Source organism: Rhipicephalus microplus, unplaced genomic scaffold (genome assembly GCF_043290135.1).
Source record: "Rhipicephalus microplus isolate Deutch F79 unplaced genomic scaffold, USDA_Rmic scaffold_12, whole genome shotgun sequence".
Taxonomy (NCBI): Eukaryota; Metazoa; Arthropoda; class Arachnida; order Ixodida; family Ixodidae; genus Rhipicephalus; species Rhipicephalus microplus.
Genome location: NW_027464585.1, coordinates 38,463,533 through 38,489,165, shown reverse-complemented (window position 1 = coordinate 38,489,165; position 25,633 = coordinate 38,463,533). Strand labels below are relative to the sequence as shown.

The following is a 25,633-nucleotide window of genomic DNA, read 5'->3' as shown; positions in this document are numbered from 1 at the left end:
CTAGCAAAAGAAATTGAAACTTTGAACAGTACTTTTGAAACCAAAATGAAGGACTTGCTGATGGCTATTACTAATTCAAAAAAAAATTGGTGCAAATAAATAAGGCAGAATTTAAGGCACTCCAGCAATAGTTCGAAAGCTTCAAAAAGAGCATGTCAGTCATCAGTGATTGTTTCCATGACCTCAAATCAGCGCATGCCACGTTTGTCACCGAAAATAAAAAACTGGGGAACAGAGTGATCTGCTTGCTCATCAAGTAGAAGGATTGGATCAGTATTCTAGCCTAAATAATCTTGAGATACGAGGAGTCCCTCAGACTCAAGTTGAAGACCGCCTCACAATAATTCAGAAAATTGGTGACAAGATTGGCAGCCCTGTGAAGGTAGAGGACATTGATGTTGTTCACCGTGTTTCTACGCGAGATGCTGGAAAAAGGAACCTTATTGTTCGCTTTTGCTCCCATGCTAAACGAGCAGACTTTCTTCGGAAGGCGCGGAAGGCACATTTCACAATTGGGAGGCTTGGCTTCTCCGGCAGCAGTGATGCTGCAGTATATGTTAAGGAACACTTGACTCCACTAGACAAGAGGTTGTTTGCTATGGCACTGGAGCAAAAAAAGGAAACTAGATGGCTTTACCCATGGACAGAAAACTACATAATTAAGGCCAGAAAGAATGTGGATGGCAAGGTGTTCCAAATTTTTGGCGAAAGTGACTTGCGTGTATTTCATGACAATTGACCAAGTGCTTCATGGATTATTTTTCTGCATAAGAGTTATCCAAAAAAACGGTTCTCGTGAACTCCCTTCAGCCATTTATGTCAATGCCCGTAGCTTAAAAAGGCCTTTTGATGACATTATAGCATTGCTGCATAATACAGTTCATCCCTTTAAACTCATCTGTGTAACCAAAACATGGCTTTCATCGGGAGACGAAACCTTATATTCTTTCCCACAATACGTGGTACAGCCCTCACGGTGGTGTTGCTATTTTCGCATCACAAACCGTATCTCATAAAAGGTGTACCGATCCGTCTATCAATGTTCCGAAATGAGAATCTGTATGGCTCAAAATAGAAAACTTCTTTCCTCACATTTCATGGAAAAAAACAATCATTGGCATGGTTTAATGCTCACTGCCTTCATCGGTCAAAGAATTTTGTGCGGGATTATCAGAAACACTAGACAAAATTTCACGAGAAAATAAGAATGCTCTCACTTTAGGTGATTTCAACATTGACTTATTAGACAAAAGTATCTCGGTTTTGTAGACTTCACTGGCTGTTTTACAGGCTTTGGATTTGAGCCATGGATTAATGCTCCTACCCAATGTAGGAGGCAAGGTTCAAATTCAATAATAGATAACATAACATCGATATGCGCCCTCATTCGGAAATTTTACAGGTAGATATTACAGATCACTATCCAATCCTTTTTATTTTGATTTACCTTGTAGTCTTCCCAAAAGAGAGGTACATGGGACGAAATTCAACCTATCTGACTATGTAGAGTTAATAGAGCGAATTAATTTTTCTAACATCCTATGCTTTTCTGATGCTGAACTGGCATTGCGTGAGTTTACACTGAATATTTTAAAAGCAGTAAAAGTTTGCACTAAAGGCATGCTTTTTACCAAGCGATATGGTGCACCAGGTTGCCCCTAGGTGTCAGCGGCTCTCCTAGATTCTCTTTGCAAGAAAAATAATCTATGTCGAAAAGCAAAAAGGAAGCCATTAGACACTTGACTTAAAGAACGTTACAAGACTGTTTCTGCAGAGTTAGACGGTGCCCTAAAGCAAGCAAAAAAAATACATGAAACAAAAAATTGGAGCATTCACCAACGTTAAACAAAAATGCAATTCCAATAATGATTTCCTAAATTGTGATAACAAGACAGCTGCCATCAAGACTGTCGCTATCGACAACAGAATAGTATACAATTCCAAAGAGATAAGCAACTTATTTTGTAACTTGCACAACTGATGAAGTGCGAACGGCATTAAACAGCTAAAGAATGCAGGAGCTGGCCTAGACAAGATACACTCAATACATAATAAATCAGTTAAACACGTTATGGCTGAAGCTATCTGCCATATAGTCCACTTGATCTTTGAAAAAAGAATTTTTCTCAAACAACTAAAGGTCACTAAAGTAATTCTAATACTAAAGAAAAGCGATCCGACATTAGTAGAAAATTACAGGCCAATTTCTATACTCTCATTTTTCAGCAAAATCGTAGAAAAGTTAATCGAAATTCGTATATCGAACTACTTCGCAACATTCAACATACTGTCCTCGCCACAGTTTGGGTTCCGTGCTGGTCTTTCAACAGAACACGCTGTGATTAGCTTTATCGACTGGATTCGAACAAACTTGGGCAGAGGATCATTAGCTGGCTCAATGTTCATTGATTTTTAGAAAAGCTTTTGACAATATTAACTATGAAGTTTTGTTTTCCAAGTTAGAAAGTTACGGTATTACTGGTCCATTTTTGTCACTTCTGAAAGATTACCTTTACACAGGTATAAAAGAGTATTAATCGATGGTGCCTTTTCACAACATAGGCTCATCATCTAAAGTGTACACCAAGGATCAGTTCTTGGCCTGCTCTTATTTTTGACATTTATAAAATTTCTCCTAAGCCATTACTCAAAAATGATAGCTGTAACAGTATGAAAAATGAACTAGAATGGGAATTACCATCATCGCGTCGTATTACACTGTGGTTAAAGCTCCTATGTCAAGCATTTCATAGTAAAGCTCGCATCCGAAAATGAATGCGTGTAAACAGTCCTCTTCGCGCAATGGTAATTAAGATTTTAGTATGTCGTACCAGATATAATATTTCTAGTAATTCGTTTTTTGGTAGTCTTATGAGAGAATGAAATGGCTCATAAAGAAAACAAAGTGTGTTTTGCCAATGAAGGCGTGTTTTCTTCGACATTGTAACCTATCTGCCGCAGTGCCTTCGGGTAAAAAGTGTGATGTGCACGTGGCTTTTGTTTTGTTTGTAATTTACTTTTTAAGCGTCCCTCTCTAGGTGACATAATAAGTTGTAGTTAGACACTAGAACTTCTTGCGTGCCTAGAAAAGCGTTCTACCACAGTGATTTTTCAAATTGGTTTGCTATGAGCCACCAAAGCATGATGCGAAGAAGCAAGCTTAAATCCCTTGCCTGCAAACACGAAACGAGGGCCAATTAGTGAATAGCATCTTGAGGCTATTCAAAACAAAAACAAAAATAATAAGCTGAGATTCCATTTGCATTTTTTATTATTTTTCTCAGCTTTCATTCATTATACTGATTTTCAAAGGGAAGTGCAAAGACACAGGGAAAGATTGATTGATTTGTGGGGTTTAACGTCCCAAAACCACCATATGATTATGAGAGACGCCGTAGTGGAGGGCTCTGAAAATTTTGACCACCTGGGGTTCTTTAACGTGCACCCAAATCTGAGCACACGGGCCTACGACATTTCCGCCTCCATCGGAAATGCAGCCGCCGCAGCCAGGATTTGAACCCGCGACATGCGGGTCAAAAGACACAGGGAAAAGAAAGACATAGAGTCAAAGAGCGCTGTCTTTCTTTTTCTTTTTTTGTCTTTACGCTTCCCTTTCAAAATGATATGAAGTAGCTAGCCCAAACGAAAGTACTCCTCATTCATGCTACACAGCAGAACACACAAATTGTACATGCCAAGTAGAGTAATGTCACGTGGAACACTCTTAATAAAGTACCGTTTAAAATGCAGGATATAATCAGGAAGCGGGACATTTTTCATCAGTTTTTCTACATATAGCTAGCATTTAATGAAGATTTGATGAAGAGCTTATGGTATGCGACGTCAGCCCACCAATGTCAACGTAAAGAAGCAATGTAAAAACAGGACCATTCCTTGCTGTACATCACTGCCTAGATCTTGGGGCGCAAACACGCGAGAAGGGCAAGCGGCATTCTTAGAAATTAAGCGTTTTTGCATGACATGTAATTTTCCAAATATTAACAGGAATAATCCAGAGTGCCCAGTGCACCATTACGCTTGTCAGCTCGAAATGCCCAAACCTAGTGAGGAGTTTTCTATCCGGACGCTTCAGAATCCACAACTCTATCCGAAGTCGCCACCTATGCGGAAGATTGCAGGCAACTCCCACGTTCCTTAACTGCACAAGATCAAGCGTACCAGAAGGACCGTCACGATGAAAACCTGCCCCCTCAGTCATATTTGCCTGGCACATTGGCATGGCTTCGCGTTCCCTCATCTGCTCCTGGTCTTTCCACCAAGCTACTGCCGAAGTACGAAGGCCCCTATCGAGTCCTACGTCAGTCCTCACCGGTTAACTATATTGTTGAGCCGGTTCAACCATCAACAGACCGATGCCATCGTGGTCGCAAGACTGTTCATGTCGATCGATTGAAACTGCACTATGAACCACTCATTCTACCCGGTCCATAGGTCACCAGGATAGCTCCTTCTGTGGGGGGGGGAGTGATTTGTAGCATTGATATATGGCACAGGCAGGAGCACCAGTGAAAGAAGAGAAGGAAGAGTGTTGTTGCTGCTTGCGCTCGCTCCGCTTGACAGCTAGTCGGCTTTACCTCTGTGTTTCCCCCAATAAAAGTGTCTTCGCCTCATTGCTAAAGGCGTACTAACAAGTGCTGGAGAATGCTGGATCCATTTCCAGTCCTGGAACTCCGCAACCAAACTCTACCTTCGCCGTCAACGATGTCCACGGACGTTGCACAGCATACTATTCTAACATCCACACCTGCCCACTGTCCCGGTGTCTCGAGAGAGCGAGACCCAGTCATCTTTAGCGGCACCGATGAGCAGGACGTCGAGGACTGGCTCTCTTCGTACGAGAAAGTAAGCGTCAATAATAGGTAAGACGAAAACGACAAACTTGGCCGCGTCCACTTTTACATGAGTGGAGTAGCGGAGCTCTGGTTCAACAACCATGAAGCTGAGCTTACTGAGTGGGCCACTTTCAAGATCACCTTCGCGGACATGTTTGGCTGACCAACAGTGTGCAAACTCCGCACAGAAGAGCGCTTGCGAGATCACGCCCAACTGTCTGGAGAGGGTTTCACGTCCTACATTGGGACGTTGTGGGCTTCTGCCGTCGATACAATCCCGACATGTCCGAAAGAGCCAAGGTCAAACATATTACGAAGGGCATCGAAGATAAAGCCTTCCACATGCTGGTGGCGAAAGACCCGCGAACAGTTGCGGAAGTTATTCAGCACTGCCAAAACTACGATGAGTTGCGAACACAGCACATTTCAACGCGACGCCCTACTTTCGACATGACGACGTCACCATTGACCGTTGGTACAATTTCACTGGACCAGATGGTATTGATGCCGCAAATCTAACAGTTCATCAGAGAGGAAGTGGCTCGCCAATTGTCTCTTGCGCCCTTCCTTCCCAGCAATACTCACGGGCTGACCTCGTCGCTGCGCAAAACCATCGAAGAGCAAGTCTGCGAGGCACTCCCGCCCACGTACCAACTACCGCCTGCGTCCACTCCCCTGACTTACGCTGACGTCGGTGAAGGCCACACATGCGCCGTCAAACCTCGTCGACTCTGCCCACAAACAAACGCCTTCTACACAACACGCGTACCGGCAGGTTCGCATGTTCCCCTTTTCCGCCGTCCTTCAACGCTTCTCAACAATCCTTGGCGCACGCCAGATAACAGACACATCTGCTACTACTATCTGCCTGGCCATGTTGAACGGTTCTGCCGCCGGCGCGTCCCTCATCCAGGTACCATGGATAAAACCTACGGCAACGCCCACGAAGAGCCACCACAGATGCTGCCTCTCGATGCTACTTCGAATACCCCTCCATTGAGCCGCCGCGCCTTCAACCAGCACCAATCGCCCTCTTCACACTGACGTTCGCCTTCACCGGTGCTTTGGTGTGCACCATCTGCCCCAACACAAAACTGACCATCGCAGTACCGGAGGCAAGAACTGTGCCATCGTCGAACTCTACAAGGCCTCGTCCTCTACCCGCTAACGAAATAACTGTTTTTATTGAAGGTGTTGCCGTTCAAGCATTAATCGATACTGGAGCTGCCGTGTCTGTATTGAGTGAAGCAATGTGTCACAAGTTAAAGAAAGTTACGATTCCACTTTCTGGTTTCTTTCTGCGTACGGCAACCACGCATCAAGTAAACCCTTGTATGACGTGCACGACTCAGCTACTCATCCAGGATGTTTTGTACGTGGTCGAATTCATCGTTTTTCCATACTGGTCGCATATTGTGATATTAGGCTGAGACTTCCTTTCCACACATCATGCCGTTGTTGATTGTGCCCGGGCTGACCTGGAATTATCATCACTCGCCGACGACAATTCTAACAAGCCTTCCATTTCTCGTGTTGTCGTCGCCGCAGACACGGACATCCTCCCCTACGCCTTCGGTTATTGTGCCGATCTCCTGCAACCATGCTGCTTTTTCGAACGTCATGTTCACGCCGTCTGAAGACTTCGCTTCTCAAAAAAACTTTCTTCTACCTTTTGCTCTTCTGATGGTCAAAAACACTTCCGCAGCCATTTACGCCACGAATCTCCTTTCAGTGCTAGCCATATTATTCAGTGGTGAATGCATCGGCCGTTTTGAGGACATTGATTGTGCTTGTGCCTGTCAACTGCTCGATTGCGCAACAAACCTTCAGATCGCCAGTGTTACTCCCGCTCCCACGTCCACCACATCTTCCCTGCACGCCTTGCTTCCATCAATTGATTCGGACCTTCCTGTTGTCCAATGAAACCAAATCTTGACACTTCTCAACCACTTCCGGATGTCTTTCGACTTCAACCAAACCAATTTGGGCCGAACATTTACAATTGTTCATCGTATAGACACTGGCGCTCACTCACCATTGCGTCGGCGTCCATACCGGGTTTCTCACTCTGTACGCCAAGTTATTGACGATCAAGTGTCTGATATGCTCAATCGTGGTGTGATACAGCCGTCCAACAGTCCGTGGGCCTCCTCAGTGGTACTGCTCAAAAAGAAGGACGGGAGCATCCGATTCTGTGTTGATTACAGGTGCCTTAACAAAATCACGCGCAAAGATATTTATCCGCTCCCCAGAATTGACAAAGCTCTTGACTGTTTGCAAGGAGAAGAGTTCCTTTGCTCGCTGGATCTTTGATCAAGATACTGGCAAGTACCCATGGATGAATCTGACCGTGCAAAGACTGCGTTTGAAACTGCTGACAGTTAAACGTGATGACGTTCAGTCTTTGCAACGCCCCTGCCACCTTCAAGCAACTGATAGACAACGTACTTCGAGGCCTCAAATGGCAGACGTGTCTTTGTTATCTGGATGACATCGTCGTTTTTTCAAAAGACTTTGATACCAATTTTCTGCGCCTCGCAAGTGTCTCGGAATGCCTCACACATGCTGGGCTCCAACCAAATTTGAAAAAGTGCCATTTTGCCACCCGGAAGTTCACAATCTTAGGGCACGTAGTCAGCAAGGATGGTGTTCTACCTGACACTGCGAAACTACGTGCCGTCGCCCAGTTTCCCAAGCTATTGACACTAAAGGAACTCCGGAGCGTTATCGGCTTATGTTCATACTTTCGTCGATTCGTCCGTAATTTTGCATCCGTAATAGCCCCTTTAACATGGCTACTTTCTGACAGTGAAGGAATTTCGGCGTGGTCTTCCGCTTGCAATGACGCATTTGCGAAACTACGTCATTTGCTGACATCTCCACCAATTCTCTGTCACTTTGACCGAGATGCCCCTACCGAAATCCACACAGACGCTAGTGGAGTCGGCCTTGGCGCTATTCTTGCTCAACGCAAGTCTTGCTTCGATGAGTACATGATTGCTTATGCCAGTCGCACTTTTACTAAGGCTGAAGAGAATTACTCGGTCACAAGAAGGAATGCCTGGCCATCGTTTGGGCAATCACAAAATTTCGACCCTACGTCTATGGCCATCCATTTGATGTCGTGACTGATCACCACGCCCTCTGCTGGTTATCGTCCCTAAAAGACCCCTCTGGCCGTCTGGCTCGTTGGGCATTGCGTCTCCAAGACTATAATATCTGTGTCAACTACAGGTTGGGCCGCCAACATTCAGATGCCAATGCTCTTTCCTGCTCTCCACTTCTTGAACATGGAAGTGCGTCTGTTTACAATCTCGATGTTGTGGCACTTTCGCTCACTGACATGCACTCCGAGCAGCGCCAAGACGCTTGGATTGTCTCTATGATAAAGGTACTGTCTCAGCCACTACAAGGTACCGCCAATCGTTCACTACGACGTACAGCTCGACATTTCGCCATCTGCGATGGACTCCTGTACCGTCGCAACTACCTTTCCTATGGCCGCAAGTGGTTGCTTGTGATTCCTCGCCACCTACATGCTGCTCTTTGCGACTCCTTTCACGCAGATCCTCAATGCGGCCATGTCGGTGTGATGAAAACGTACGCACGCCTCCGGCTGCGGTACTATTGGCGCAGAATGTACCGATTTGTCCGACAATACGTACGTTCGTGTTCTAAATGTCAACGCCAAGAAAGCCCAGCGAACATAGCCAATGAACAACTGCAGCTGTTGCCTTGCCCATCCAAACCTTTTGACAACATTGGAATTGACTTGTACAGTCCCCTTCCTTCCACTCCTGACGGGAACCGCTGGGTGGTTTAGGCTATCAACCACGTGACACGCTATGCTGAAACTCCTGCGCTGCTAGAGGCCACATCACGTGAAGTTGTCTTGTTTATCCTTCACAATCTTGTTCTTTATTATGGCGCGCCTCGTGAGCTACTCAGCGACCACGGACGTACGTTTCTTTTCGAAGCCGTACAAGCCCTTCTCCGTAAAAGCAACGTTGTGCATAGGACAACCAGCGCGAACCAACCGCAAACGAATGGAAGGACCGAACGGTTTAACCGCACATTGGGCGACATGATGTCTATATACGTGTTCGCTGACTACACCAACTGGGACCGCATACTTCCCTTTGTTACTTACGCTTGCAATAGCGCCACTCAGTCTACGACAGGATCCTCTCCATTCTTTCTCTTCTATGGGCGCAAACCTTCCTCATTCATGGACACGATTCTCTTGTATTATCCGGACGCTTCAGAATCCACAACTCTATCCGAAGTCGCCACCTATGAGGAATATTGCAGGCAACTCGCACGTTCCTTAACTGCACAAGATCAAGCGTACCAGAAGGACCGTCACGATGAAAACCTGCCCCCTCAGTCATATTTGCCTGGCACATTGGTATGGCTTCGCGTTCCCTCATCTGCTCCTGGTCTTTCCACCAAGCTACTGCCGAAGTACGAAGACCCCTACCGAGTCCTACGTCAGTCCTCACCGGTTAACTATATTGTTGAGCCGGTTCAACCATCAACAGACCGATGCCGTCGTGGTCGCAAGACTGTTCATGTCGATCGATTGAAACTGCACTACGACCCACCCATCCTACCCGGTCCATAGGTCGCCAGGATAGCTCCTTTTGAAGGGGGGGGGGGGGGGGGGGTGATTTGTAGCATTGATATATGGCACAGGCAGGAGCACCAGTGAAAGAAGAGAAGGAAGAGTGTTGTTGCTGCTTGCGCTCGCTCCGCTGGACATCTGGTCGGCTTTACCTCTGCGTTTCCCCCAATAAAAGTGTCTTCAGCTCACTGCTAAAGGCGTACTAACACAGTGTTTTACCTGCCTATCTTTGGCGCCTAAAACACACTTCTTTGGTGCCTAAAAATCCGGCCTCTAGTAGTGACAAATAAGCTTATTCTGTTTGTAACATGTCATATATACTATTTACATAATAGTTGATTGATTTGTGGGGTTTAACGTCCCAAAACCACCATATGATTATGAGAGACGCCGTAGTGAAGGGCTCCGGAAGTTTCGACCACCTGGGGTTCTTTAACGTGCACCCAAATCTGAGCACACGGGCCTACAACATTTCCGCCTCCATCGGAAATGCAGCCGCCGCAGCCGGGAATCGAACTCGCAACCTGCGGGTCAGCAGCTGAGTACCTTAGCCACTAGACCACCGCGGCGGGGCACATAATAGTTACTATTTGCAAAATCATGTCAATCATATTTCAAATATGATTGACATTAATTCGTAATATTTACTGAAAAAAAAAACCATGTTCGTCTATAAAATGCAAAATTTCATGGAAATAAGTGGGCGGACTAGTTGGTTGGTATCTATTATAGAATCAGCAAGCACAACTTGGCTTGGAAAGAAAACAGACACAGTGCCAGTTCACTTTTTACGTCCTTGTCAAGCCACGCCTACTCTTTTTCTCATCATACAAATTTCGACCACAAAAATACTTTAACACCAATTTTTCATATTGCTCAATTTTCAGTGCATCTTGAGAAAATACAGTGCACTTTATTTTCATTTAGTGATACCATTAACCCTTACTTGAATGTCGTTACAGTAAGTATTGAGTTGCACAAGAATAAATAAATATTTGAAGAGCATTTGTAAGATAAACTTTGTAACGTATAGCACACTTAAAAACATTACATGCTTTTCACTCATAACATTTGCAACATGATATTGATGACTCATGAAACATTTGTAAGGAAATACATACATGAACACTTATAATCTATGCATTTTCAACAACGTGCCTGTGAAGAGCAACCTCAAATTCAGTGGCAGTACTTTTTTGCACCACATCATTCGGTAATTCATTGATACATTTAATAGCATCAGGAAAGAAGAAAAATTGGAATAAATCCATTCGAAGATGTATTAGTTGTAAAAATGTATTACGTGTTCTTCTTCAAAACTTTTTGTCAGAGCACGTCCAATAATCATCCTTTTTCATTTTCACCCCTGCATGTGAGATCTTGAAAAGTATTTTCAATCTTTGTTTCCGCCTTCTTGATTCTAGCGGTTCTAATTTACATACTGTGAACATTTCAGTTACAGAATTTCTTTTTTGATATTTCGAGCAGATAAAACGAGCCAATATTCTCTGAAAGCAATGCATCTAGTTTATTTTTTAAGACCTTTTCATGTGGATTCTACACATCGCTAGCGCATTCAAACTTCGGACGCACATACATTTTTTAGGCAAGCAGCTTCATATTTTTCGTGACTCGGCCCAATTTTCTTCAGAGGAAGCACAACTTTTGATATGCCGAGTGACAAATGTTTTCTATATGAGTACGCCAGTTCAATTTATCTGTTATAGTTACACCCAAGTGTTTGAAACTACATACTTTCGCTAACATATTATCCTATGTTATACGCAAACGAAAGCACTTCCATCTTTTTTGTAATGTGTGTGTAAACGGAGTTCTTAATGTTGATTTCCATACCCCATTTAGAACACCGCAAGTCTAAGGTTTGTAAGCACTGATTGATATTAAGTTGATCTTGTCTGCATGATACCGGACAATAATAGATTAGGCAGTCATCTGGAAATAGCCAAATTTTTTGTGGTGCTTGGACAACTGATAGAGTATCCTCTATGTATAAAAGGAAAAGGGCACCAATGCGGACCCTTAAGGCACTCCCGAGTACACCTCCCGATTTTCCGACATAGCATCTCCCGCTCCAAATGCTTGTTGGCGATTGCCCAGATAACCTCCGATCCAATTGAGAACATTCTCACTAATACCGGTGTTGCAAAGCTTGAACAGCAGTTTACAGTGTGAAACTCTGCCGAACGCCTTTCCAAAATGTATACATGTAATATCGATTTGCATACAGACATCTACAGCAACACACAAGTTATGAATGATTTTGATCTGTAGTGTGACCACTGCGAAATGGATACTGAAAGGGGCACAATAATTCATTTTGTTCTCAAAACTACCAAACATTTTTTTGCTACTATGTATATGTTAAATTATTTTGCAACACAGTGACTTCTTGGTCACAGCATTTACTGCTTCAAATGTGAAATGCAATTTTATGAATATTTTGTTTCTCTTTTTTGAAGGAGCTTTTAGGGTAAAAATAAACACTGTAAATTGCATGGTACAAGATACCTGTTCTTAAAGAATTTATTGCCATGGCCAAGTTATCCTGCAGACAGAAAAACTTCATACTAATCAACCTTGATATTTGCACTTTCTTTAAAAATAATTCTCATGTCTTTTGTGCTCATTGCTCTACTTCAAAACTCTGCTGAAATTTATCTCATTTACAGAAATGCCCACATCTGCAAAGTTTTGTGAAAGAAAAAAAAAGGCTTTTTAAACTTCCCTAAATCAAGTCAGTAACATTAGGGACTTGTATGTATAGTTTTTAATGTTACCGTGTCACCAGAATACCAACTTGCATTTACCGGCTTACTGAAAACCATGCTTTAGAAAAATTTCAGCTCCCCATATATAAATGATTAAGTACATACATAAACGTATTCCTTTACGTTTGTGCAAACTCCTAACTGGTGATAGCTGTAGTTAAACTATATTTGCTGTAGGTAAGATTAAATCATTACTGTAGCTAAGCCATAAGAGGTTTTAGCGTGTACAGTATCCGTTATACGTTAAGCTCTACGTTAAGGAGTGAAACAAAAAAATGCCAGGCCTGGGCGGAAGGCACAACACAGTCACAGCAAAAACCAGAAGAGCAGCCTTTCAGTGCCTTTTCTAAACACTTACTGGGTAACACTGCAAGCATACTTTCTGGGTACCCACTACGGCACTAACAGTAATAATTTCTGGGTAGTAGACCAGCATTTGTTATGCTATTTTTCATCATTCATCTGAGAAGCATGGCATACGCTAAACACTTGCAATGAATTTTGTGCCTATTGTTCATGCAGTGGCTGACGAGGATGAGGGTTCCTGAAGTGGGTATGCGCCACAATTAATAAGGAGGGAGGTGGCGATCGAAAAAAACTTTTTTGTTTGTTGAGCTAGAGTAATGAAATTTGGCAGGCATACTGAAGAGTGTCTCGTATAGCTATATATGAAGTTTCATTGCGATATCTCGAGTAGTTTTCAAATTACACTATGTTACATAATCTGATGACATAGTCTGCTGGTGAAAAGCCTAGCATTGTAACAAAACATGCCAGGAAGATCCAAGTGGTTTTGATCTTTACTCAAAAGAACACTACACAGGATGACATTATCAAAAATTGTCTATTCCTTTTAGTTTTTTTACAAATAACATCCCCATCAGCTTCATGTATTGCATCAGAACTTCTCATGCACTAGTTAGCACATGCAAAAAAAACTAGGCCCTAAGCAATGTAAAGAATAATGTCATCCTGTCAACAAGACTTCAAGGATTAAAAAAAAAAAGCATCAAAATCGGTCCAGTCACTGCCACGCTACACTTTTCACAAGCAACACTACGTGCCCAAAACACACTTCAGAGAAAATGGCTTTCAAAGTTTTTGTAGCACTTCACCTTCATCAAAATGCACCAGAACAGTAGTCTTTGGTGTCCATGCCTGCAGGTGGCCTTTTGGTCCTCTGTTTCTTCATCTGGTGCATGTTTGATGATTTTTTAGCCCGCTGGCTGTCCTTTTCTGCAGCCCTCTGGAGGGCAACGGCCCCCGGTTTTACACCTAGTGCAGTGCAAATCTCGGTGTAAGCTCGCAAGCTGCCTGCATGGTACTTTGCAACAGCTTCATGCACTGCTGCTTCCACAGTGAAGAGGGAGGCATGCTGCTGCTTAGATATCAGTGACCAAATCACTGAGTGGAGGCTCTCGGCAGCATTTTGAGTCTTGTTGCCGCTACATCGAGCCAGCAGTTGAGGGTCGGAAAGGCGTTGGTAGATGGGCCGCAGTGCTTCTACAACCTTGCTAGGAAGGTTGTACTTGTGTGGAGGTGGTGACTTTCCTTCTGCTTCTGCTGAACGGTGCCTGCACCAGCTGAGGGCACCAGGAGGACACAGCTGATGATGGGGCTCGGCATCAGTGGATGAAATGTGGTGGAGTGTTGCCATCACCGCCCTTTGCATATCTTGCACATCTGTGTTGCTTCGCAGGGCTAGGCCATAATAGCTGGTGAGCCTCTTTATAAGATCTTGCGTAAGGCCACCTCTTCCACCAAGTGCCTCTCCCTTTTTTGCTTTGCTCACAAGAGAGCGGAGCGCAGTGCCCATTCTTTTCTGGACATGATTCACACAGTCCTCCTTTGTGAGTGGTATGAATCCATATGTCTGATCATTGCACAGGGCTGTGTAGGTGCGGCTGTCTCCATCACAAATTACGTTTGTGTACCTGAGGTCGTTCTTGCTGATGGAGCGCCCAAAAAGCTGCAGTGCAGCTTCAACTTCCATGCGCCCTGCGCCTACATCGGTGTTTTTTTGGCACTCGTGAGCCTTCCTCCATTCTTCATATGTAGGGTGGCTTTCAGGTGGCCCTAGCGTACACCCAAGGCAGAAATTAGACAAGACTGTGCAGTCAATCTCCAGACCCGTGTAAAATTCAATAACACAGCCTACACCAATGTGCGAGCTGTGCCCACGAGTTAGCCATGTGCCATCATACACCACTGTAATGTTTTTCGTGAAGTTCACTTCCATTTCTTCGTATGTGTTCTTGACGGCCTGTACAGCATCTGTCAAAACAGTTTGTGCAGCCACTTTGGCAGCTGGCTTCATCACATTCTTTAAGTGGCGTTGATAAGTCTTCTGGTGCAGTCCTCTGTGCGACACATTCATCACTGCCCAGCAGTCCTCTGTGCGACACATTCATCACTGCCCAGAAGTCATTTATAGCAGTAGGTCCTTTTCCAATGCACCTGATTGCCTGCACTGATCTAACATTTACATCGAAGACTCTCGCACCTTCTTTTCTCTCTGACAACCAGTGAGAGCTGGCTGTGCCGCAAGAACGACATATAAGCACCATTTTCACGGCAAGTCCAAGCCTTGTGTCCCGGTCCACAGCGAGGTCTTGCTCATGGCGAATTGGGCAGAGTGTTTTCCCAATCATCGCGTTCAGAGCGGTCATCTGCATAAGCACGTATTCTTCTTCTGGCGCAGGTGTAGTTTCGCGTTCCTGAGACGCTGTCAGTGCGAATTTCCGCTCAGTTGCCGACATCGCGCCGAGCGACTCGCGAACTGTTGTCGACTGCGCCTCTGCCGTTTGCGCGGACAGAAAGCTTGGTTGAATATGCCCTTGAATGGTACGACGCTCGCCGAGTAAAGTCTCGTTATCACTCCGTTGATTTACGGCATCTGCCGACGCACCTGTCATTTCCGCATCGATCGTTTCACCGACCGTCATGTTCAACAGCCCGATCTCGGTTAGGCGAGCGTGCAGCCTCACGTTGATGTGTGATAACATCGATAAGCATGCCTTCAGTTGATGACTCTGACACGCACCTGCGTCGCACCACCTCTGCATTGTCCGCTGGGTTGCGATAACTTGTTGACGGCTGAGGATCCAGGGTGAATTCGTTATCGCCGACTGACTGCCGACTTGTTGGGCGTTTCCGCGAATGCCGTGGAATAGGCGGTCGGCGCTTTCGTTTACCGAAAGCGAGCGCAGTCGCGCGTTTCCTGCAAAGCGTGCGATCCATCGCCGCAAACCACGTGCAAAGCTTTTGAAGAGCCTCCTCGGCACAAAGAGCTGCGTCGGTCGTGCATCCGGCAACTTGCGACTGTTCAAGCAGAAGGCACGGGAGAACTCGACGATCGGGGGGCTGCGCAGAACTATCGTCTCGTGAAGACGGTTTGCACGACAGTGCCGAGGCCAATCGCAAAAGACGAAGAAGCACACGGAGAACCTTTGCAACGAACAAGTCGGAGCAGACAACAAGCCGCGCGGCCGGCGCGGCAGCCGCACCATGCGTGGGAGATGAGCACGTGAGCGCGCGCACCAGCCAATAGCAACCACTCGTTTCCCCTCGCTCCGAAGGAGCGCGCGCTCCGTCCAATTGTAGCTCCGCGTTTGAAAAGCGGGAAACTCGAATATCCCACGCGCTACCCAATCGCAAGCCAGTTAGGCCTCGACCACGCCGTTGTTGTCACCGCTGATGGCGGGAAAAAAAAAGCAAGAAATCACGAACAAAACGAGACCAAGATGACGGCGCTCGGTTGAGCGGGGGAGAAACGGCGTGCGCGCGAAATTAGGGTATTTTTGACGATCACGCGCTCCTCAGGTGCTGCCTCGGCTAGCTAAATATTTTATTTGAGGTACTTTTAGCGCGAATTCGGCGCTGATATTTACAGAGGAGGTAGTTTATAGATTATACTGACCAAATATACTGTTTTCTAAAAATAAACTTTTTTGACATTTTTTCGGTTTTCGAAGGCCGCGTCCCCCCTTAAGTAAACAAAAACAAGCTTTTGTAATGGGCTGAAGCATTGCACGTCCCACTCATTACGCTATTCCCATTGTGTGATGACTGGTTCTTTTTCGGTTCTAAAACGCTTTATTACTCATATTAACGCAATTCCTTTCCAGACACCAAGCCTGCCTAAGGCAAGTTTGCGAACAAGTTCCAAGCACTGGCGTGGCTCTTGGCTGGCACCCAGCAGACCCGAGTTCGAGCCTCACTGTGTCCTTGGTACTAAGGTATTTTTCTTATTTCGTGATAGTGATTATGGACAAGAAGCTGCTGTAAAAATACTGGGTCACCTGTTGATGGTGTTGACATCCTGTGACGCTCCGTGCGACCAAAATCATGGAGATACTTATTATTCCCTAGTATTTCTGAGGGTAAAATGAATAAAAAGAAACTGAATCACAATTTTTCTGCTGCAAGGCAATTACACAAGTAGCAGAATGCACAATCTTTCTGCAACAACTAATTTTTGCTAGCCTGGTTCAGCTCAACTCCTCTAGATAATGCCATTTATCCAGCCTGTCGGGGGGCTTTAGGCCACTCACGTTTACAGCTACGGTATTTTTAGTCCCTCTAAGCTTCGGTAAAAGGTGATTGCAATTTGGACGCACACTTCTGCTTATTTTGACTTGATGGTTGGAGTATCCGCGAAGCCCAGATTGCTCGTAGCCATGAACAAAGGTGGACTTGTGAGATAGGGCCAAAAACGTAGAGCCTATCTGCCGAGTGCATAGTTTATGTTCCGTAAAGGCCTGGGCATGCACAGATATATTATGCTATCTAGTAAATAGGTAACGTAAAGAGGCCAAAAACCCCTATTTATACCATTCTACGTAGCAAAATGTTACATTATTAAGTGAAAACTATCACTCTACAAGTGGCGTAGAGGGAAGTTTGAAATGCACAAAGTTTGTGGAGAGAAAAAAATTGCAGAAGACAAGGCACCTGTCTAAGACAAGGTCCTTGGGGTCATGTCTTTTTTATTAAATGTAACCACAAGGCCAACAACGCCATTCTGCTACAGTTCAGTTCGTTGACCCTCAGTGCAGAAAGGGCATTAGAGGTCGATAAATGTGGCTTTATAAACCCAGTCAGTGTCACAGGGCCTGCATGAAAAGAACGGCAGTAACAAACAAGCATGTTTGACCACGGTGCTACCAACTTACCCACGAGTCGACAACCGTGTGTGACCTTCAGGGCAGTATTGGTACCCTGCCCATCCCCCCTAGCAAACCAATGAATGCCTCTGAGCAAGCGAACAACCTTGATGTAGATATTTGCAAGCTGGCCAAACATGTTCGGTGCCAAAGTTTGCTGTAATACATAGTTATTTTTTCACTTGTAACTTGATATTACATATATTGGAAACTTGTGACATGCGTTCTGAGTGATTTCTATTTGTTTTGTAATTATTGTTATCGATTCGCCAAGTGGTTTCTATTTGCTGTGCAGCCTTCGGTGTGTCGGCCTCATGCCACTCGGCCCTCTGCCTCAAGAGGCAGCCCACAGTGTTAGGGCTGCCAGTGCCATATGCTTTGCCGAACTCTATTGTGCTCTTGACAGGCAACATGAAGACATACCAATATCATTGTCCAGGTAAGTGACACAGTCCCGAACGACATTTGGAATCGGGTCCCCATTGTTGTGCTTCTTGATGCTGCACAGAAAAAAGTCCCAGTGTATTACTATCATCTGAACGACCTAGCAACGATGCTACCAGCAGTACTTATAAGAACCACGATGCTGTTAGCTAAAGTTGCACAGCAGGCTTGTTCGCTATCCACAGCATCTGATATATAGCGCATCCAGGATGGGACAGAGAAGAAAAAGAAGATAACGATGGCCTAAATTAATGGCTCTCACCCACTCAGGGGGATTGGCAAAGAAACAATTATTTAGATAGTGGATCACATATTACTTTTAAATCTAATGAATTTAAAAAAACTAATTTGACTAATTTAGATATTTGCAATCTAAACTGCCTTGATTCGATTGATAATCTTTGTACAGCAGAACAGATATCCTGGTGACAATGACGTAATGGGGAGGCTCCCAAGGAGAGAATATTAGAAGTTTGTGCTACGTGTCTGCTTCTTTGTCCCATTCTCGATGCGTATACCTCAAAGACCCAAGATGCTGCAACAATTAAAAACTTTTGTTCTGGGTCTTATGCAGCCTGCTGGTGCATGGTGTCAGATATCCAGGCCACGAGTTATGAATCTGTCGTGCAACAAAGAAGTGTTTGTAACATTGCCAAGATGTTGACTGTGGCAATATAGTGGTTGCAGTTTTTTTCTGAATTGCAAACTGCTGAGGACGAGAGTACTTCGTTTCACCACTAACAAAGAACGCTGAGCTTCGTTTGCAAAACACTTCATTTAGCTTCACGTCTGAGATGGACTACATCTTCGTCAAAACAACAGCATGGAAGTTCAATGAAGTTCCACTATACTGACATTTATTCCTTTAACTCTCCTTCTGCACTGAAGTCTCTTATGACTGTAGTGTGGCAATGGCACATTCTGTATTTCCAAATTTTTTTGCTTTCTGACCCTCATGGCTAACACTAGTTCTCTCTCTATTTACATCTCCTACATACCAAAACCAACCCTTTCGTTATGAGCTACTACGAACTCTGCACAAGGCTAGCCAGGGGCGTGATTCTTGATGTACCCTCCTTGTGGACTATCCACTTCGGCCTCCACTGATTGGCTGGAGTTTGGCGAGAAGCATGCCTAGTTTACAGTCCTTTTTCAGCAACGTGATCTTAACATCACGAAGCTATCACAACTCTCAACGGACATGAGAAAGATGGAATGCATTTCACCGCAACGAATGCTGCCCCAGAGATCAACTTTTGGACGCACATTATGAAGGCCGTGTGTGATCTAGCGCTCAAATCGTGCTTAACACAGCTGCCCACATGACGAACCTGGAAGGTCGGTACGCATTTCCAGCATCATTCTGAAATATCTGAACATGTTCATATGCAAGTTCACATTTGTAAAGTTGATTTGATTGTCCTTTTACTCTACACTGTTCCGTTTTCTTTCTTTTACTCTAGGAATGTGCTTGCAGGCTCAGCGCGGCATGATCAAGAGTGCCATGGCATGACGGCTTGCCACTATTTTTGAGTATTTGAACACATTCCGCCGAAGCAGATCTGTCCACTAGGTGGATACGAGCAGCATAATGCTGTGGTGACATATACCTCGGCCCACAAGAGCCTATTCAAACAGAAATGGACTACTCACTGCTCGAGGGAGGCCCGAAACTGCTGTGTGGGCTGATATGTGGGTGCACCAGCAGCAGCGAAGAATCCGCTGCTCTGAGAGTGGGGGAGGCGTGCTCCCTTGGACAGGAGCGTTCGGTCATGCCTGCAACAAAGCTTCTTCACACTCAAAACAATCCCTTGAGGGGAGCAAAAATGTTTTCTCAGAACGGGTGAATTCTAGGTTCAAAGCTAACTCGAAGCAAACAGTAGATTAGTTGAATAATTTCGGATCAATTTCAAATGATATATTTTTTCAATATTGAAACAAAGCATGTGCAAATGTCATTCTTTTTGATTAACGCAACTGGAAGCAACACTGAATAGTATTTTACCAAACATTTAAACTTAAAAAAATTCCGCAGATCCCACGAACCTTGGGAAACAATGTTAAGCAAAGCACGCAGATGGAAGGTCACTGTATTGTTATTTATTATTGCAAATGCATGTAGAGACAGAGACAGACATTCAACAGCTTCATATATTTCATATTAGTCCGTCCGTCCGTCCGTCCGTCCGTCCGTCCACACACACACACACACACACACCCGCCCGCCCGCCCGCCCGCCCGCCCGCCCGCCCGCCCGCCCGCCCGCCCGCCCGCCCGTCCGTCCGTCCGTCCATCCATCCATCCATCCATCCATCCATCCATCCACTGAAACTCTCCGAGACGGCGACAGATTTTCAGAGGTCAACTTGTCACGTGCTTCTAACTTGCGCCGCAAGTTCGCGAGACCGTAGCCTTCGCGATGCACCATTTAGCTCTGGCAACAACACGGCAGCGCATTGAATGAAATGCAGTCAATGTTAAGCAACAAGTTTTAATGTTATACAAAGTAAAGCTAGCAGCCAACTCTTTTGGATTGGATATCACGGAACTCTACAAAACGCTTGTTAAGCAAATACGGCCGCTCCAGGGATGTGCTCTTTTGGGGTGGGTGGGTGGGTGGGTGGGTGGATGTACTTACTTACTTACCCACCCACCCACTTGTCCGTCTGTCCGTCCGTTTGTCCGTCCGCCCTTTGCTTTTTCATCGAGAAGAGACTATGAAAAGAGCACATCCCTGGAGCGGCCGTATTTGCTTAAACAAGCGTTTTGTAGAGTTCCGTGATATCCAATCCAAAAGAGTTGGCTGCTAGCTTTACTTTGTATAACATTAAAATTTGTTGCTTAACATTGACTGCATTTCATTCAACGCGCTGCCATGTTGTTGCCAGAGCTAAATGGTGCATCGCGAAGGCTACGGTCTCGCGAACTTGCGGCGCAAGTTAGAAGCACGTGACAAGTTGACCTCTGAAAATCTGTCGCCGTCTCGGAGAGTTTCAACCGCCCCCTAATATGACATCCCCTCGATAGTGACGACACCGTTGTCCACATTAAAAAAGAAAAAATCAAAGCTGAATGTCGTCGGGGGTTGCACCATGTGTGTGCAAGGCGTCCAAAACAAAGAGCAAACGACAATGACAGCATGAAAAACTATTTGGTAAAGCGCCCTCGATATGCAGCGCGACGCCGCATGAGCAACGCTAACTAAAAGTGTGGCAGTGCTACGTAAAAGTTTTTCTGTTTGTTTGTTTGAAAGGAGGGAGGGGAAGGGCACATCCGTGCATGCGCCCAAGGCTCGTGAGGTGCAGGCCTGCCTGCCCGCCTCGCGCTCGCTTTCGCCTGGGAGTCCCCGGGGCCACGAGCACGCCGTCGGTGGAGGGGCAACCGCGGAAGATTCATGCTCATGCCGAAATGACAAAATCCGAGTAAAATTCCCAGACTGTCTGTGGCTAAAGTTTGTTATATTGTCATGGGGTCGTGACGTAAATGAACGAAGCAGACTGTCTTTACAAGATGAAGCTGTTTATTCGGTTGAACTTGTGGCCCGTAAACTGAAGGTCACATTACAGCGATGCCCACTGGCACTGATCGATCAACTGACAAACGACGAAGCGTGTTGGCATCTATACACTTGATATAGAATATCATAGCATTATCGCTAGCAGTAACACAAGTTCCACAATAATCTGCAATGTTGACAAAGTGGGCGTAATCTTAACAAAATGATCTACCTCAGTCCTGAGGCTTCTCGAACACTATAGGCACAGTTTGCGCCGTGAATTACTGATAGTGAAATGGGGCGATCACAAAGGAAGGAATGTGGAAATTTCAAGGATGTCTCCGGCTGTTACTTTAATGCATATACATCGTAGATACATGTGCTTCTGTGGAGTCATGATGGGGAACCGAAAAACTTCCGCTATATTGAGTAATTCGTTGAATGAAGGTTCGATATCATCACCATCATCATCAGCCTGACTATGTCCACTGCAGGACAAAGGCCTCTCCCATGTTCCGCCAGTCAACTCCGTCCTGTGCTCACTGCTGCCATTTTATACCCGCAAACTTCTTAATCTCATCTGCCCACCTAACTTTCTGTCTTCCCCTAACCCACTTGCCTTCTCTGGGAATCCAGTAAGTTACCCTTGATGACCAGCAGTTATCCTGTCTACACGCTACATGCCCGACCCATGTCCATTTCCTCTTCTTGATTTCAACTATGATATCCTTAACCCCCGTTTGTTCCCTAATGCACTCTGCTCTCTTCTTGTCTCTTAAGGTTACACCTACCATTTTCCTTTCCATTGCTCGCTACGTCGTCCTAAATTTAAGCTGAACCCTCTTTGTAAGTCTCCAGGTCTCTGCTCCGCAGCTAAGTACCCGCAAGATGCAGCTGTTATATATCTTCCTCTTGAGGTGTAGTGGCAATCTAATTGTCATAATTTGAGAGTGCCTGCTAAATGTGCTCCACCTTATTCTTATTCTTCCAGTTACTTCAATCTCTTGGTTTGGCTTCATGCTTACCGTAATTACTCGAACATAACGAGCACCTTTTTTTCGGTTAAGCGAGTTCATAAATCGCATGCGCCTTAGAATCGAGTACGAAAAAAAAATGAATACGGTCATTCTATTGCCATCGCCATTTCCAAAGTGGCCGCCCCCTACACGCGTCGGCATGGTGCGTCGGCCATTTCTGCCTATGTGTTTCCCATGTGCGGCACATCGAACGTGTGCTGAGGAGTTCATCTTGTAGTGCATTAGCATCGACGGCATGGAAGGGCGGACTCAAAAAACTCGAGTGCACCACGATGGCACTTTTAAAAGAAAAGTCATCGCGTGTGCAGAAACGGACGAAAATCGGGCCACATCGCGGGCGTTCGGAGTTCCCGAAATGTGCGTGCGGGACTGGCGGAAACAAAAACAGAAGACTGTTGACAGCAAAGCTTCACGCAAAGGCTTCAGTGGACCACAGTAGGGTCGGTTTCCGCAAATTGAAGAGCTGCTTGGCGAGTATGTGCTTGAGCAGCGAGCAACACAGCGGCCTGTGACGACAGAACTGCTCTAAGTGCGGGCTATGCAATTAGCATTGGAAAAAAGTCTAATGCAGAACCAGTTTAAAGTGAGCTGGTGCTGGCTAACTAGAGGAAAGGAAAGGCCCCGTACCTCATAATTAAATAGAAGAATCTCCTAAAAGGAGTCGTTTTTTTGAGTGGTGTGATCGTGCGGGCCAGCGAGAAAAATGGGTGCGCGTTGCAATCGATGCCTTACTTTTTTTTTTGTCGTGTAAATCGGGTGCGCGTTACAATTGAGGGCGCTGTAGAATGGAGTGAATACGGTATTACCTGTCCAAAGTAGACATAGTCTTTCACAACTTCTAATACACTATTACCTATCTCGAAGCACTGTTCTCTTCCGAGGTTGTTCTACATTACTTTCGTCTTCTGCAGATTATTTTAAGACCTACCTTTCTGCTCTCCTTGTCTAACTCTATAATCATGAGTTGCAATTCATCCCCTGAGTTACTGAGCAACGCAATGTCATCGTCAAAGCGCAGGTTACTAAGGTACTCTTCATTAACTTTTATCCCTAACTCTTCCCATTCTAGGCCTCTGAAAACCTCCTGTAAGCACATGGTATATAGCATTGGAGAGATTGTATCCCCCATAGCATTGGAGGATTGTATCCCCCTGCTCTACACCTTTTTTTATTGATATTCTGTTGCTTTTTATATGAAGCACTATGGTAGCAGTTGATTCCCTGTAGATTTCTTCCAGGATGTTTATATATGCTTCGTCGACGCCCTGATTCCCCATTGTCTGTATGATCGCTGATATTTCTACTGAATCAAATGCCTTTTCGTAATCTATGACGGCTATGTATAATGGTTGGCTGTATTTTGAGCATTTCTCTATTACCTGATTGATAGTATGAAAGTGGTCGATTATTGAGTAGCCTGTTAAAAATCCTGCTTTTTCCTTTGGTTGATTGAATTCTAATGTTGATTTGATTCTGTTAGCAATTACTTTTGTAAATAGCTTGTATACAACAGAGAGCAAACGATCGGCCTGTAATACTTCAAGTCCTTGTCATCTCCTTTCTTGTGTATTAAGATGATGTTAGCATTCTTTCAAGATTCTGGTACCCTTCCTGTCTGGAGACACCTCGTAAACATGGTGGCTAGTTTTAAAGACGACAGTCTTTCTTGGGGACCTCCGACGCAAGAATTTCGGTCTGTCTGTCTGTACATTCGTCTGTTTGTCCACCCTTGACGGTACCCTAAAGGGCACCAAAATGACCGAACGATACTCCAAACAGCCGACCCAATCCTCCCATACATGATGTTAACGGGAGACGAAACAAAATATACAACATTCAGTTGTTACGGTACCTTGAGTAAGAAAAAAGAAGCGCAGTGTGAAAAAACAAAAGTAGAAAATGCATATATGTTTAGCAAGGCAAAAAAAAAACTTGAGGAACAAACAAGCGTAAGTTGTAATAGAAAACGCAAGGATAATATAACATGTTGCAATTGTTATCGCTACATTAAAAAGCAGTTGCTAAGATGAAGACAACTGTTGCAAAAAATATTTTTTTACTTGGTTTTTGAATGCATGTTCTGTGGTTGATGATTTTATTACGTAAGGAAGGGAATTCCACAGCTTGATTCTTGTAAATGTGGTAGTGAACTTGCCGTAGTTTGTGCGAACTTTAGGCAGAAGACGGTTATCAAGCTCAGAAAACCTAGTAATATTATTCTTTACAAGGCTTTTCAAGACAATGCCATCTATATGCACATTACCGTGAAAAAACTTATACATGACAACTGATAACTTCAGCTGAAAGAGGTGATAAAGATCGTAGCCTTTATAATGCTGTGCTGGCCATGCAAGGCTTGCACGAAACGGCAAGTGTTTCCAACGCTTTGTTAAGACAACATGGTGGTGTCACCTACCCGTCGCCTTGCGTTCTACACATTATCGCCTCAGAGATGGCCGCGCATGGCGCGCGCCCCCTTTTCTAGGATAACTGCCAGATTGCGCTCATGTCTCTCGTGTGACGTGACTTGATACGCTCGTTCACCTCCGCTGCACATTCGAGGCACTCTATAGCAGCGCCTCCAGAATACCATTTACCGATTGTTTTAGAACATCAAATAACGTTTTGTTCACTCTCTCCAGACTCAAGACTGTCGTCTCTCGACGACATTTGCGGTGTAATATGCAGATACGGGGCCAATTTTTTCCAACACAATTTGTCCTCTATCTTTCAGCAGATCTGATGTTACCTGATGCTCACCAGCAGCTTTGCCTTTTTGTATACTCTCCAAGGCTTTTCTGACTTCTTTTATTATTACTGGTGGGGTGATATCTGGGTTACTGCTAGTTCTTATAGTAAGGTTGTGATTGTCCCAGTTTCTAAACAGATCTCTGGAAAACTTCTCTGCTATTTTAACTATCCTATCCATATTGGTAGTTATTTTGCCTTCTTTGTCCTTTAGTGCATACATCTGATTTTTGCCTATTTCAAGTTTCCTCTTCACTGCTTTGAAGCTACCTCCATTCTTCAAAGCGTGTTCAATCCTCTCCATGTTATATCTTCTTACATCAGATACCTTACGCTTCTTAATCAACTTCGCAAGCTCTGCCGACTCTATTTTGTCTGTTGTACTTGAGGCTTTCATGCTTTGACGCTTCTTGATGAGGTTCTTCGTTTCCTGGGACAGATTGCCAGTGTCCTGTTTAACTACCGTACCAACTTCCA

General features: G+C 44.8%; 3 protein-coding genes across 7 annotated transcripts in view; all 3 read right to left on the bottom strand.

Moving 5' to 3' along the window:
- LOC142783830 (uncharacterized) overlaps nt 1-25,633 on the bottom strand; it is a 456,044-nt gene that overhangs the window by 75,847 nt on the left and 354,564 nt on the right. The window lies entirely within an intron of this gene.
- RhoGAP68F (Rho GTPase activating protein at 68F) overlaps nt 1-25,633 on the bottom strand; it is a 177,953-nt gene that overhangs the window by 61,074 nt on the left and 91,246 nt on the right. For all 4 annotated transcript variants that reach the window (XR_012888497.1, XM_037418110.2, XM_037418108.2 and 1 more), the window contains 2 exons: nt 19,529-19,651; nt 17,855-17,931 (listed from right to left, as the gene is read on the bottom strand). Coding sequence is in view for 3 of the 4 variants with exons in the window: in XM_037418110.2 (XP_037274007.1) it covers nt 17,855-17,931; nt 19,529-19,651 (200 nt within the window). In the remaining variant the exon portion in view is untranslated. The remainder of the gene's footprint in view (nt 1-17,854; nt 17,932-19,528; nt 19,652-25,633) is intronic.
- On the bottom strand, nt 13,148-17,847 carry LOC142783829 (uncharacterized). Its single transcript, XM_075882488.1, has one exon. The coding sequence runs from the start codon at nt 14,671-14,673 to the stop codon at nt 13,387-13,389; it is 1,287 nt and encodes a 428-aa protein (XP_075738603.1). The 5' UTR covers nt 14,674-17,847; the 3' UTR covers nt 13,148-13,386.

What these genes read in the sequence shown, in the direction of transcription:
- LOC142783829 (XM_075882488.1), bottom strand. Translation starts at nt 14,673, where the DNA reads ATGTGTCGCACAGAGGACTGCTGGGCAGTGATGAATGTGTCGCACAGA.